Source organism: Silurus aristotelis (assembly GCF_946808225.1).
Source record: "Silurus aristotelis genome assembly, chromosome: 10".
In the NCBI taxonomy this organism is placed as follows: domain Eukaryota; kingdom Metazoa; phylum Chordata; class Actinopteri; order Siluriformes; family Siluridae; genus Silurus; species Silurus aristotelis.
This window is the reverse complement of record NC_139583.1, coordinates 12,777,611-12,792,860: the sequence shown is the minus strand read 5'-3', so window position 1 is coordinate 12,792,860 and position 15,250 is coordinate 12,777,611. Positions and strand designations below refer to the sequence as shown.

The 15,250-nt window shown below is 38.3% G+C and overlaps 1 protein-coding gene across 1 annotated transcript; it reads right to left on the bottom strand.

The window, feature by feature from the left end:
- Window position 1: 1 nt before the first annotated feature.
- Window positions 2–13,310, bottom strand: rspry1 (ring finger and SPRY domain containing 1). Its single transcript, XM_083552083.1, has 15 exons — window positions 12,941–13,310; window positions 10,925–11,423; window positions 9,294–9,346; window positions 7,527–7,639; window positions 6,723–6,849; window positions 4,553–4,611; window positions 4,394–4,460; window positions 4,159–4,290; window positions 3,544–3,659; window positions 3,314–3,457; window positions 2,881–2,992; window positions 2,556–2,658; window positions 2,251–2,403; window positions 2,027–2,131; window positions 2–1,064 (listed from the first exon to the last, which is right to left on the bottom strand). Exons 2-15 carry the CDS (start codon window positions 11,278–11,280, stop codon window positions 968–970), a joined length of 1,737 nt encoding a protein of 578 aa, XP_083408209.1. The 5' UTR covers window positions 11,281–11,423; window positions 12,941–13,310; the 3' UTR covers window positions 2–967.
- Window positions 13,311–15,250: the final 1,940 nt, after the last annotated feature.

The window sequence follows — 15,250 nt, the reverse complement described above, 5'->3', positions numbered from 1 at the left end:
CAACATTTAAATCTGACGTTTATTACAAACATCACGGTTCAGAAAAAATAATTATTCTGAATTCAGTCTGTTACAATCTTTGGGGCTCTTGTGATTTCAGCCTCGTTAACTGCATCTCAACATTTAACTCGCTATATCCATGACTGAGATATGTGCTTCTTTTTACACAACAAAAGTAAACAAAGCAAATGACTATCAGAAGTTGAAGCGACTACTGAACAGCACCGCACCCTGAATTTGTGTGATTGCAAGTCAAATGTTAACCTCTGAATATTTGAGTTGCTGATACTAAATAATATTTTTATTTTATACAACAAAAATCTGCATAATCCGACTTAAAATCACAGCTTTTCAATTCACTAAGGATTCCATCCTACTGATAATCCAAGGGACTCAGCCCACAATTTCATGTACAGCAATAAGGAGCGAATGATCAGAGAACATATTAAGTTTACGCTGCGTCTCAGGGAGTTGCATTAAGTGGGGGAAAAAGACATTGAAAGAACTGCTGTCTGCATGGCTGAATTTTGTAACATAAGAGGTCACAAATACATAGAACACATTTGAACACAGAAATATGCAGACACATTCGATTAGTGCCTTTGGGAGTGAGTCTTAGGCAGATTGTACAATGCATGTACAACTAGACATGCATTAATTGTCCTGGAAATTATGCTTTGACCTTTGGAGAAACCCGTTCAAACCGTTTTCCTCTCCGACTGGGCGCGACCATCTTAGAGTCCACGTTCCTTTCCATTGCCTCTTCTTGTCTACCTTTTTTTTCTCGTCTTGATTCTTCCTTTCCTCAGGAGAAACGTTTCCAGCTCTCCTCACAACATTTTGAGCTGCAGCATCCCATCCTGAAACAGCCTCATTATTCTATCGGTCAGCCTGGATCTCTTGGACAGAACTTGGATGGGATGGAAGCTAGGGGAAAGTGTCCATGTCTTGGCATTGTGAGCTGGTGTCAGGACACATGTGAAATGAGTCTGACTCGTATCTGAATGTCCTGACGACACAACGGGCACGTATCCAGCTGTAAGGCACACTCCATGCATATCCCACTACAGAGACACACAGTCAATCAGAAATTCAAAATATGCAAGTGATTCATAACCGCATTCACAACAATTGCATTTGGTCAACTGTTTTTTTTAAACTGTTTATAAAAATGTTTGGCCAGACTAGAATTCAACAGAGCTTCGCTATTTATATATTTTTTTATATTTATATTTTTATAAGTAATCTGATTTCTTAAGAAACCAGATTACTTTATTGATCCAGTAAGGAAAGTGTTGGGTTGCAGCTGCTTACAGTAAGAGGTTAAATAAAAATTTAATAAATAAGAATTTCAATAAATATACATATTAAGTTATATATTAAGTGAAATGAAATGTGTAGCAGCATGAAATGGATTTTGAAACAACAGTGAAAACAGATGGCAGAAAAGTCATAACTAATTATTATTGCACATTATTGAGATTATTGCACATAATTGCCCAACATATTAACAACATATACAGGTGGCATTAAGATCTATAAATACAACTATCTATATTATCTATATTGTGGAGCAGATGTTTAACACTCAGAGGGAGGAGTTATATAGTTTGATGGCCACAGGTGGAAATGATCTCCTGGTGGTGTTCAGTGGTGCATCGTGGTTATAGGAGTCTGGGGCCAAGCGTACACCTCAGACTAACAAGTGACTAACAAACTGAAAAGTGTTTTCTGTGGGAGGGAGATGGATTGTACTTTCGACAGCATCCTCCTTTTAGACATTGTCACTGAACTATGGAAAATTTTCATCTATTAAACATTGAAAATTGTATAATTTTATTTTTATTTATATTTATATATATATATATATATATATATATATATATATATATATATATAAATATATAAAGAACCAATAGATGTGTACAAGGTTGTCACACATAATAATGCAAACAGTGATGCATGTATACAGTCTTCAATCTGTACCCCACTTAACCTAAAAGCTACATCTCTACATGGTCTGTACCTGTGTGCACATGGTTTCAATTCTGTATCTGCCATTTGGTCACAGCAGAGGGTGCAGCAATTGTCTCTGATGCTCACTTGCCTCAAAAGGGCTAGGCGTCTATGTCTAAGACAAGAGAGAAGAAAGACAATCTTACTGGCAGAGTAATACGACATGTGTGTAGCTGTGGAATACTTTTAAATAACAGCTTAAAAATACAAACAGCATAAGGCAGCTAAGTGTACCTGGGCAGGATTATTTTCTCATCAGATGCAAGCGAGGCAAATTCATTAAAGGTGCTGAACTTTACAGCTGGGGGGTGGCGGAATGGCTTGGCCCCGAAATTGAACTCACACTGTTGGTAGGACATGAAACTGGCTGCAGCAAAGAAGCCAGACCTGAAAAAGAGGTCACAAACAGAACACAAATACATACTGTGTTAAAAGAACCCATTCACTGACATAAAAACACTCCTTTGTTCAAACAGCAGTGTGCATGCAGACCTTTGCTTTCTTTAAAGGAGAGGATCTGAGAAGTCTAGTTTACTTACGTCGCAGAGGAGAACACTTGCTTTTCAGGAGGAAGTTGGTGTCCATTCAGGTAGAAAATCATCTGTTTTTTGCTGAGGTCCAATAAAAATCCTATGGCATCACCTGCAAAAAGATTAAAACTCTGATTATCTACTTTACTTGTACATTTTTGTAGCAACTGACTGATGAATTGTTGGAGAGGGCAATTTAGTAAAGCTTTAACAAAGAGGAACTGTACAGCTGTTTGTTAAATAAAAAACTAACTATTAGCAAGTGTACCATATAGCATTGTTTCATGTCTGCTTCCCAAGGAACTAACAGGTGAGGGAGTTTTATAGTACTCACCTTCTTTCCAGCAGGGGTGAGAGTGAGGTTTACTGCGTGCATTGTACCAAATGAGCTGCCTGCAGCCGTCATATGCACACGAGTACTCATCATCTCCAATCCCATAACCCTCCTGTAACACACATGGGCATATTGGGAAAGCATTAAAAGCAGATAAATGTTACTCTGGAAAACTATGCAAATTGGCAATTAAAACATTTAGACATTACGATCAGAGTGTAAATGCAACATGGGTTTGGTGGTAACTGTATTATGGAGCCTAAGTGGATTTACTCAATGGTTTTAACAAAGATTTCTTCTGGCAAATTCACAATGGCCTTTATGTACTAAAACAGAAAAGCAGTCTGGATCAGATTAACTAGTCGTTTTCAAATTATCTTATTTGCAAATATATCTGATCGAGATATGGTTAGTGAATTAAGCAGGAACGAACATGATTGAGGAACTTGCTATCCTTGGTGGCCCAACCGATCTGCATGACACCCGAAGTGATCACCGTGACCTCGTAGTACCAAACACCAGAGTCCACACAGAACGTACAGCGCACGCTCTCGAATGATGATGCGTCACACCGTGCCTGCGGCGAAACGCCAACGGTCATGAACATTGGTGAATTTCAGTAGGTCTAATCAAAATAAAATGCATTTATTGCTTACTGCTTACCTCTAGTCCACTGGGGGAGATCTTGAGATATTCACTGACATCATTGCTGTTAAGCATGGCGTTAATGTTGTTTAGGTTGACCTTCTCGTAAGTGAAATGGCGACCCTCCTTTAGAACTAGGGCAACAGAACATATTTGCTTAGAGTAGTTATCAGACTGCTGCTCTTTCACAGGTCTTCATTTTACACTGCATGCAATGAATAAACAATTCCAATCAGCTCTAGTCCATTCACTCTGATTCGTTTTAGATTTCCTGCTTATCGGAAAATACTACCGTGTAAATAAATTACAGTGTGAAAACTGAGATGTTAAAATAGGAAGAAAGGCTACACTGCAACTTTCACAGCAATCTGTAAAATGACATTTTAAAAACATTTTAGTTGAAAGACACAAGATGAATTTTTTTGTCTTTGCTTTTATCAACACTGACCAAGGACTGATTAACCTTCTTTGTTCAGGTTTCTACAGATACACATTTTCTTTGGCTCACTCAGAACAAATATAATACCTTTATAACTTTAGAGTTGTTTCCTTGTACATGCATAATATGTTAATTGAATGAAAAATGAAAAAAATTAAGCTCCAAGCCCCTTGGAGCAAAACTGGAGCACTTACAGAGGTTGTCCAGGCTCCACTGTGCACAGAAGCCGACTTGGCGTTTAAGGTAGTCAGGGTGATCTGCCCAGGACTCCAACACTGCTAGCCTATCACCGATACATGACTCAGACACGGTCAGTTTGTTTTCACCTAAATACATAAGAAAAATTAGCTAGGACACTTTTTCCGTAGTAAATTCTGAAATGATATCCCACACAAAAAAGAAAAGGGCTGAATACTGAAAACAACTTACTGGTCTGGGAGAATTTCTCCAGAGCAATGAGAGCAAACAGCATCACAGTAGGATGTGCCTCAGAACCCTAAAGATATCAAATTAACACAGTAAACATAAAGTGGATGCCCTGTGAACCATATTGGAAAATGGTGGAGTCATATGAAAAGCACTTCTCACCAGGCTCTCCAGTAAATACTCCAAGGTTCCTGGGCTGAGGAGTGCAATGCTAGCAGGACCTACAAAACAATAAAAAGTCATCCAACCAGGATTATCCAAGCACCATTCAGCTACAAAAGTGAAATGAAATCTGACTTTTGCTGACTTTGAACCACTGGACAGTAAGACAAGGGCACACATCCCAGGGTATGTGCACTGTGAGTGTATGTGTGTATATTTAGACGACTCAGCAGATCTGTCAGCACAAGGCACCCTACGTCTCTGAAGGAAACCGAGGCCAGCACTGAAATTTTACACAGCTCTTTCCCCACAGTTCTGAAATGTTAGTGCATGCTTAGCATCAGTGAACAGAACATTTAACAAACAAGCATAATCTATCCTGTACGGAGACATATTGGTTGGTGGTGTGCACCAGTCACCCTGTAGTGAAATTCAAATTGCCATTGGCAGCCTAGGAGAACACATAGCTAGGTGAAATCAATTCTGTCTACCATATATAGGTCTGAAAACAACATGAATTTGTAAACTAAAACCTGGACAGTTTCACTTTTGCATGCATGTAAATCACAAGTAAAGCTATAGCCAGTTACACCTGGTTAATCCCAAAAGTGAAAAGGAACAAGACTTAATTTAAAGCTGATTAGACATATGTTTTTAGACATATGATGTAGCTATCCACACGTTGATCAAAACCTGTCAAGTATGACATTTTTACATAGACTGACTCCTTCTTTAACATGAGCAATACGGTCAAAAGTTTGTGAGATGGTCAAAACACACATGTATTTTTTAAATATCCTATTATAGCTTTAGTTCCCCCCCTTGTTGCTATAACAGCATCCACTTTAGAATAAGGGAACTAGAATAATGGAATGTGACTGTGGAGATTTAAGGATTGTCATGCCAGAGCCTAATCCCTTTACTTCAATTGAATGGAAATCTTCATACTAAAGCACACAAAGACATTCTAGACAATTATGTGCTTCAATCTTTGTGGAAGGCCCACATATTCTATACAGTGCATCAGAAATGTTTTCACAGCGCTTCACATTTTGTTTTGTTATGTTACAGCCTTATTCCAAAATGGTTTAAATTCATTATTTTCTTCAGATTTCTACAAACAATACCCCATAATGACAATGTGAAAGAAGTCTGTTTGAAATCTTAGCAAAGTAATAATAATAAAAAAAAATAAAAACCCACATGTACATATATATTCACAGCCTTTACCATGACACTCAAAATCAAACTCAGGTGCATCCTGTTTCCACTGATCATCCTTGAGATGTTTCTACAACTTGACTGGAGCCCACCTGTGGTAAATTCAGTTGATTGGACATGATTTGGAAAGGCGGAAACCTGTCTATATGGGTTCCCACAGTTAACAGTGCATGTCAGAGGACAAACCAAGCCATTAAGTCCAAGGAATTGTCTGTAGACCTTCAAGACAGGATTGCATGGAGGCACAGATTCAGAGAAAGGGGGGACAAAAAGATTTTCGCAGCACTGATGGTCAATGAGCACAGTGGCCTCCATCATCCGTAAATGGAAGAAGATTGGAGCCACCAAGTCTCTACCTAGTGCTCGCCAAACTGAGCGATTGGGGGAGAAGGAGAGAGAGAGAGAGAGAGAGAGAGAGAGAGAGAGAGGAACCTCTCAGAAGAACAACCTTCTCTGCAGCCCTCCACCAATGATGGGAGAAACTGCCAAAAAATAGGTGTGCCAAACTTGTAGCATCATACTGAAAAAGAGGCTGTAATTGGTGTCAAAGGTGCTTTATTGAGCAAAGGCTGTGAATACTTATGTACACGTTTTTTTATTTTTAATACATTTCAAAACACACTTATGTTGCCATTATGGGGTATTGTTTGTAGAATTTTGAGGGAAATTTTTTTTTTTTTTTTTTTTATCCATTCAAAACAAATTTTCGAGTAAGGCTGTACCATAACAAAATTTAAAAAGTGAAGCGCTGTGAATCATTTCCAGACGCACTGTATATAGAGGATATTTTTGTACCATAGATTTTGTCTACATATACAAATTTTGTGATATTTGACATTTGTAAATTACTCTAGGAAATTCATTAAATTAAGTAACACAGATCACCGCAACATCAAATCTACAGATATAGAAAGTTTGGTTGTATTTTGTGTGTGTAAGAACAGTTTACCGGCGAGTTTCTCAGCTAAGCAGCCCAGCACTGCAGTGGTGTTGCGGTGTTTGGCAGGGATGAGGGCGTCCTGGTGAGCCACAGCACCACTCAAACTCAACATGTCCGACAGCTTCTGGAGAGCATCCTGAACAAGGGTAGGGAGGACCACATTCGCAGGGTAAAAACACAGTGCTCTCATAAGAGGTCATATTTATTACTTTTTCCCCCTCAATCAAGAACATTTTTTTTTTTTTGCTCATTAAACCCCACTGAAACTAATAGTACTCAGAATAGATACATGTTTAATAAAATGTTTATAACTGAACTTTATATAAAACTTGACAAGTGCTGTTTGTGCCATCAAAAGCTACACCATGGAGAAAGACTATAGAAGCCCAGAACAGTGTTTGTTTGTTTTTTACACAAATTGACAAATACATCCATTATGGCCACGGGTGGTAAAATGTTAGTTTATTGATAATGATCTAACATTATTTTACTTTCAGCTTCCTTATCCATCCTCACATCTTGACTGATGACTGCTTCCTCATGTTGATGGACCGTACCAAGTAGCCCACAGCAGGCAAGAACATGATATACTTTACAGATATACAGATATACAGATATACTTTACAGCAAAGAAGCTGCTGCTGCTGTACCTAAAATCAGCCTAATGTCTACTAGGGTCTCAGTGTAGTTTGCTGTTAAATGCCTTATTATATTTATGGACAGAATAAACATGATGACTCACTTTTGCATTTTTACCTACCACCTACAGTCTATTGTGGTGCTGGTGTATGTGTAAGAAGCATTCATACTCACTTTGGTGGGCAGAGGACATTCGTCTAAGAGCAGGGTGATCACAGCCGGACCCAACGGGTCATCCAGAGGAATCACTCGAATCAAAGACTGAACCACCTCCAGCCACCCGTCATCTGCAAAGAAACATAGAGAATGTTGTTTAGTATGTGATTCACCCGAATACAAAAAGGCTGAAGACATGCCTAGGAAATTAGAGTCGCTTGTGTTTGTGCCGTCATATCCAAAAATAAATTGTGAATCATTAATCCGATTCAACGGTGCTAAATGCTGAATCACATCCACTTCAGCTGCTTTTCACACCAGCTAGGCTAATTAACATAGCAACATGTTCTGTTCTAAAAACTGACATTATTAGGCGAGGCACCATGCTCAACTGCCTACAGAGAAAGCTGTGAAATGATAAGTTTATATTTAAAGTTCCAGCTGGAGCAGTTGGAGTTTAAGAGAGAGGTATCTTTGTTAAAGTATTGTTGCATTGCCTTTCCATTGATTCTAGGAGGAAGTGAATGAAACTTACTGGTCCCTCAAAATGTAACCATCTTCACCTTCATTATGCCTCTCCCTCTCTCAAACCTTTTGGTATCCTTTCACATATCATTTCCTTAAAGTGAAACATGGAACGTGTAAGAGTACAGGGCTTTACAGAAACCACAAGGTAGTTGGAGGGAAATCTGTTTATCTGTTTCAGTACAGTAAGGGTGTATACACTTGTGTTAACATGCAGAATTTCATTCTATTTTAGTAATTGTGTAAAAGGTTGGCAATTCTGACTCAGTCTATTTGCATTTGTAATGACACATTTTGCCTCTAAAAGCATCGCTACAATGGTAAATTGATGTTCATTGCTGATAAAAAAAATAAAAAAAAAGATTTAATATTCGACCATCATCAATCACGAGTCAAATCACGACAGCACCAATGCAACAGATGCATGTAGAAATTAAGTCAACAGAATCCTAACAACTGGACACAAGGAGGAGCGTAGATGCTGTCAGAAAGGACATGGCTGGAATTACATATTTTCATATATTCTATAGTTTATACATTTTATTTATCTACTTTATTTTTTAATTAAGAAATTTTTTTATATTGTTAAATACTACTCCTTGTGTACTTGAATGCTGGAAAGTCGTATAAAGCATTTCACTCCATGTCGTACTCTGTATGTATGTGTATGTGATTATTAAAATTTGAATTTGAATTTTTTCGGCCTTGCCCAATTCTGCTCAATTATTAGATCAATTGTGTTTCTGAAAACCTGCTAATTGTTAGACCAGCAGAAGCCAAGAGTACTTTAAGTATGTTCCGTAATCATAATGAACAGGAGCACAGGTCATTATAACCAAGGTAAATTGTGAAACAAAATCAACCTCTACAAATAAATACTGAGCGATAAAAACATTGCGCACCTGCTAATTACACACTGCATACTTTAGTGTAAAATCAAATGCCTAAGTTCAGCTGAGTCATAGATGATGATTTACAGCAGTAAAGGCCAAGAATAATGGTTTGGTTTAAACAGTTTTTACACTTACATAATTATTTTATTAGATTAAACAAAAAACAGGCTGAATGTAGGTCTCATTATATATATATATATATATATATATATATATATATATATATATATATATATATATATATATATATATATATATATATATATATATATATATATATATATAATCACACCAAACAACGCTCTGAAAATATGTGTAGATGTGCAAGTGATGGGGGAAATCCTGCTAAACTGGGTTTCTTACTTACCAGTTTCTGCCATCTCATGCAATGTTATCATGGAGTAAGGGGGCTCCTGGTCACTAAAACAGGGAAACAAAATTACTATTAAACACTAAAAACAAAAAAAGTCAAAAGGAAACCATCATTAAAGAAGTAATACCCACTGAAAAAAATGGTGCATTATGCTCTAGTCATTCTCTGAACTGCTATCTGCTGTGAACTTATACAAATTAAGCATCCTGTTAGTACTTAGCTGTAAACAAAACAAAGTCCTAATGATGTAACAGCTGTGTGTGAAGCTGGATGATGGATGGCTAGTGAAGAAGAGATAGTGTGCCTCTGCTCTGGTTGTTTTGGCTGCAGGACATCCCTATTCATCTCCCTGATTGCTCCTGGAATGGTAAATCTGTGTGGTGACAGCAGGGCTCCCTCGGGGGAAGTCCTCTGGGACACCAGCACCACCACACAAGGCTCCAAGTCAGAAAGGAGCTCTACTGTAGTGTAATGTTGGTTGGGTTGTTATTGAGTCCCATAAATCAGAAGACTGTGTGAGTAGACTGTATCTCAGTGCCTGCATCTTAGCTGGAGCTAAATGCGCTAAACGAGGAGCTGATGGGAGAAGGAAGAGTGAGCAGGAAGGCTTTTAGGCATAGTGACTCTGCTCACAGTAATGATGATAGGATTTGAGGGCTGAGGTTGCTGAATCACAGCCAGTAAATATCACTGCCTGCTGTCCATTTCTCGGCTCTTTAGTTTCTTAACAGAACAGCCCTGTCAAACTGAGATCGCAAAAGGCATCGATTAGAACAACAAAAAATAATCATGATAACCCTTTGCTTATGTACAGAAACGTTTTAGGGTGCAGAAATCAAGTTCTCATAGCACAAACATAGCGTCTAATCTGATATCTGCCATTCTAACTTTTTATCATATCAAAATGAATCCAATCTTTAAGTGAACATTCACCACAGCGGCGTAGGCATGTGGATATCTGTGTAGGCTGTCTAAATGAAAAGGTGAGAAAATATACATAGGGAAAAAGTGCTGACACGCTGCCAGCGCATTACAGCAAACATAAAGGGCAGCTCACGTTGACTCACCGTCTCGTCTTTGGCAATAAATTAAATACAACACAAGTCTGTGCAAATAAATGAATTAATAAATGTCTTCCTCATTAAAGATAATATTGAGAGTGTACTGCCAGCTACCACGCACTCAGAGCTGAGGAACTAAAAGCTGCTTTTGGCATGATCACAGAAAGCTCTGATATACAAGCACTACATTTTGAAAATTAGCATATAATTTTGTTTGGTCAGGCTGGAAAAGAAACGTAAAAAGAAAGTGAATGATGCAGACAAATGCTTGACCAAAAAAAAAAAAAAAAAAATACAAAAAAAATGTGCATTGCAATATGCCTTGAAAAAGATGATGTAATCTATTAAACCTGTAGACAGCATATATTATAAAAGGTAACCCTATGTCACAAGCAGAATATAAAAAGAAATGTTTGCATCACACCAATTTATCATTCTACCCACAGAAACCTTATCTGCAACCTTTGAGACATAAACCACAACTACGAGACCATACTTCAGGTTTCACAACGATGTACTTCTTAGTGCATCCTCTATTCCTGTAACAAAACTGAAAATGCTCACTTGTCAACAAGAGTCCTGATAACAGCCAGTGTATCCAGCACCAGCCCGTCGACGTTCTGTTTTTTCCGACGTGGTTCATGTGGGCCGCGACCTCTTCTGGGTGGTCGGACAGGGTCCCGGGGCCGGCTGCCCCTAGCCTCTTGGGGCTCAGAGTTCTCCACCCGCCTGATCGGCCTCCGAGGTGGAACTCCCTCCTCTACGTCACTGTCCTCTCTACACACGCAGCTGTTTCCCATGGCTCTGCGTCCCACGAGGCCCTGCCACAACTGGACAGATCGCAGCTGTTCGACAGACAGTTGCAGAACCTGCGCAAGGCTCCTGCTGGCACAGAATGCAATCCAGGTGGCAACTATCATATCACTTGGGGAAGCACCTCAGGACGGGCTGCGTGGGGACGCCTATCATTGTGCTACTGCAGACTGTCAGCAGTCGAGCAGAAAGTAGCCGCGGAGTTAGAGCTGCATTCAACAAGCATCCTACAGCAGGGAGCACGTCACTCCTGTGGATAGAAATAAACAGCAATCATATGAGTGTACCTCCAACTGAGAAAGTTGGAAACAAGATCAACTTGTCCCACAACATAGCAATCCAGATTAATCAACAATAAAACAACACGAATGCTCTCTGCTTACAGAGATGGTTTCTTATTGGTATAAAGATTATGAGATTTGTAAAGTAGCAGACATCCTTCATACACCCAAATACAGAATGAGACCTCTGGTTTAAATGTTTGCTAAGTTAGCCTCGTCCAGTGTCACTGTGTAGGATCAGATCAGTTTGTGCTGACCTGTTCAGAAATACAGATTCCCATGGTTTCTTATTCCTTTCTTCTCTGTCGCCAGTCCCCCAGAGCGTTTGCGGCCCTTATCCTTCAGCCGCTTCCTCGGCACACTACAACAGCCATTTCTTTTGAGCAAGGGACGTGGATTCATTTAAAACCATTTACGTGTGTAATCCAGTAGTGTTTACAAACACAGAACTTCTCTTCCTTCTGCTGCCACTTCTGGCATGTTCATGGCAAACATAAAAACACACTGAACAACATGACACTGCTGAACAGAACTAAAGAAAACAAGTATTATATTTTACTTAATCAGCGTCTCGTTCAGCCATACCAGTTAGGGTGTGTGTGGTTGTTTTTTGCTCGCTTTGATTCGCTCGGCGAACCACCGTTCCTCACATTTCATTTCTCTTTCAACCTAAAATGGGAATACGGCCATACTGATACAATGCTTCGAAAGAGCTTTCAATAAAGGATGAACTTAAAAGAGTTGGTCCTTTTGGGTTTTCATTCATTATATATATATATATATATATATATATATATATATATATATATATATATATATATATGTATATGTAACGGGCAAAGATATTAGTGTTTCTTTTTGAGGCGATTATATCGTGATATTCTAGATTGAGTGATTTAATCGTGACACCCTCAAAGACATTTGTGGCACCGTGATACAGTAAGGAATGGATTATATAAGAGCTTTTGAAAGACTGCATTAAACCATAAAATAATCCTACCATTTACATAGAACAATAGCCCAGAAAACCCAGCTGGTTCTGAATACAAATCATTTCCCAGTGTAGCAGCTGTCTTAAGAACGAAAGCTTCTTTTTTTTCCAGTCGCATTTCAGAGAAATGAGAACAGCCTGAAGGTAAGCTCGCACTACAAATTAGCTTAGAAATAAAGCTGGGCAACTGATAAAACATCTTATTTACCTCTTTGTCTTTGTGTCTGAGTAAACTAGCCGCTCCTCCTGGTTGTGAATAACAGTTCAGACTAACAGAGAGATAACTGTATCTGTAGGAGTATCTGGACGGAAAGCTAGCAAACGAGCGCCTTAGCCACCTTCTTCACCGTGTAAAGGTATATTCCGGTTAGCCAGGCGGCTAGTGAGCCATATCAAGTGTCTATAAAGCAAACTAGAGCAGCTTCAAACAAACCAAACCCAAATAGGGAATCTAAACTAATCAGGAGTTGTAACGGAACAAAGCGCTTCACTTACCGGATAATCAGAAGCAGGCAACTGCGCTCGGAGCTCAGTGCCTGACGGGGCCTAACTCCGACTCATACAGGAAGTGTGTCACTGGAGCTACCGCGAGCTAACGCACCAGCCTAAAGCCCCTAAACGCTAACGTATCTTATACTACACAGGAAACCACCCAGTACTCAAACGCGGTCGATTAATAGACATAATATAAATAAGTGTCTTCCTTCCATTAAAAAAAAGAACAAAGAAAACGGCAGCTAGTAAACCGAGCTGTTCATAGGAACCATAATCCGTGTTTCTGCTTCTGTCATAAATGTGAGCTGGATCATTCAGTCACCCGCAAAGGAGCCGCCACAGCTACGGTTGCCAGGTGTGCCAGAATTACCCAATTTTTCCATTACACCACTAATGTGTGAAAATTTTGTAATACAAAAAATACATACACATAATATAATACATAATGTTTGTATAACAACATACAAAATAAATATATATGTCTGTGAATAATACTGTATGTATGTATATATATATATATATATATATATATATATATATATATATATATATATATATATATATATATATATATATATATATATTTTTTTTTTTTTTTTTTTTGTGTGTGTGTGTGTGTGTGTGTGTGTGTGTGTGTGTAAAAATGTAAATGTAAAATGTGCCTTATATTTGTCACATGTACATTACAGCACAGTGAAATTCTTTCAGGGCGCAGGGTCATCCATCATACGGCACCCCTGGAACACAGAGAGTTAAGAGCCTTGCTTCATGGCCCAAGAGTGGCAGCTTGGCAAATCTGCTTGTGGCATGAACCCCTAACCTTCCGATTAGTAACCCAGAGAGCCTTAACCACTGATCCACCCCTTCCCTTATATTATAGTGTATAAGGGAAGAGGTAAAGTAGAAAGGTAACAGTGACCTGTGATCCTGCCCCTTTCTTCTTTTTTGAGTCCACCTGATCCATTTCCACCACTGAATGGAGTTCTCTTTAAAAGCACAACAGCTGAGAATGGTTTTACTTAAACAGCTTAAAAATACATGACGGTTCTGAGCAACTTAAGAACTATAAGGCTGAATTTGGACTGTAATTAATGTAAACTGTCTGCTACGACAGTTTAGGACTGCAATTGGCATAAACAGTTCTGTATTGAACAGCACACCTCAACAATGTTGAAACTGTAATGAATGGACTTTCAGTGCCACCTAGATTAGGATGCTAACATGCTAAAAAAAAAAAAATACTTGCTATAATAGAGGCATTATTTTTCCTGACTACACACCAAGCTTGGAAATAATGTAATTCTAAGTTAAGTTTAGTCATCAGAGAGATCATTTAGAGCAGAAAGTGGGAACAATCCTAAATCAAAATATGGTGGTCAAACATGTACATCTATACATCATTTGCAAATTTGCATCATATAAGTTAATGATATTATTTTCTAAAATGTTTTGGTTTGCTGCCTCTTCCAGGTTCAGATTTGCATGCCCACTAAAACAATAAAAAGCCCACTAAGTCCACTAAAAAGGGGATAAATGCCATTTGAATTTTTTATTTTGTTTAAATAAGGCCAGCTTCACGTCTCTCATTAGAGGTCACTTAATTAGACACTGAACGCTATTGTACAATAAATTTGACAATAAATTGTTTCTCATTTTACTATAAAAATGACTAAAATTGAAAATTGAAATTAAGACTGCATTAGTTACAGATTACAGAGGAATGTTTTCCACTTATTTATTTATTCTTAAATATGAAATCATGAATGAGAGTAACCCCATGGCAATTTTAATGTTTATGTAATGTTTGGTATAATGCAACATTTATTTTCAGCCCACAATTAGCTTGTTTTTTTTACTAGAACAGGTTTGGGCACATCTGACTAGGTCTAGGTAATTTCTCTATAAAATGGTGACCTGGCAACACTAAGATTCATCACAACATGTAACGTCATCACATATTTCTTAGACAACGCTATGGAGCTCCGCCCAGCTGCAGCCCAAAGTTACAGCGTGTGTGTGTGTGTGTGTGTGTGTGTGTGTGTGTGTGTGTGTGTGTGTGTGTGTGTGTGTGTGTGTGTGTGTGTGTGTGTGTGTGTGTGTGTGTGTGAATACAGCTGTTCCTACTGACAACCACAAACAATTATTACAATCACTTTCTGACCTAAGTACTTGTATGTAAATAACTAATTAAAAAAATATTTGTCTATAGATTTAAGACAAACTCCACTCCCTCTGATATTGCCAAAGTTAACATTTTCACTCTAATAGTAATATAGTAAATATATTAATAATAATAATAATAATAATAAT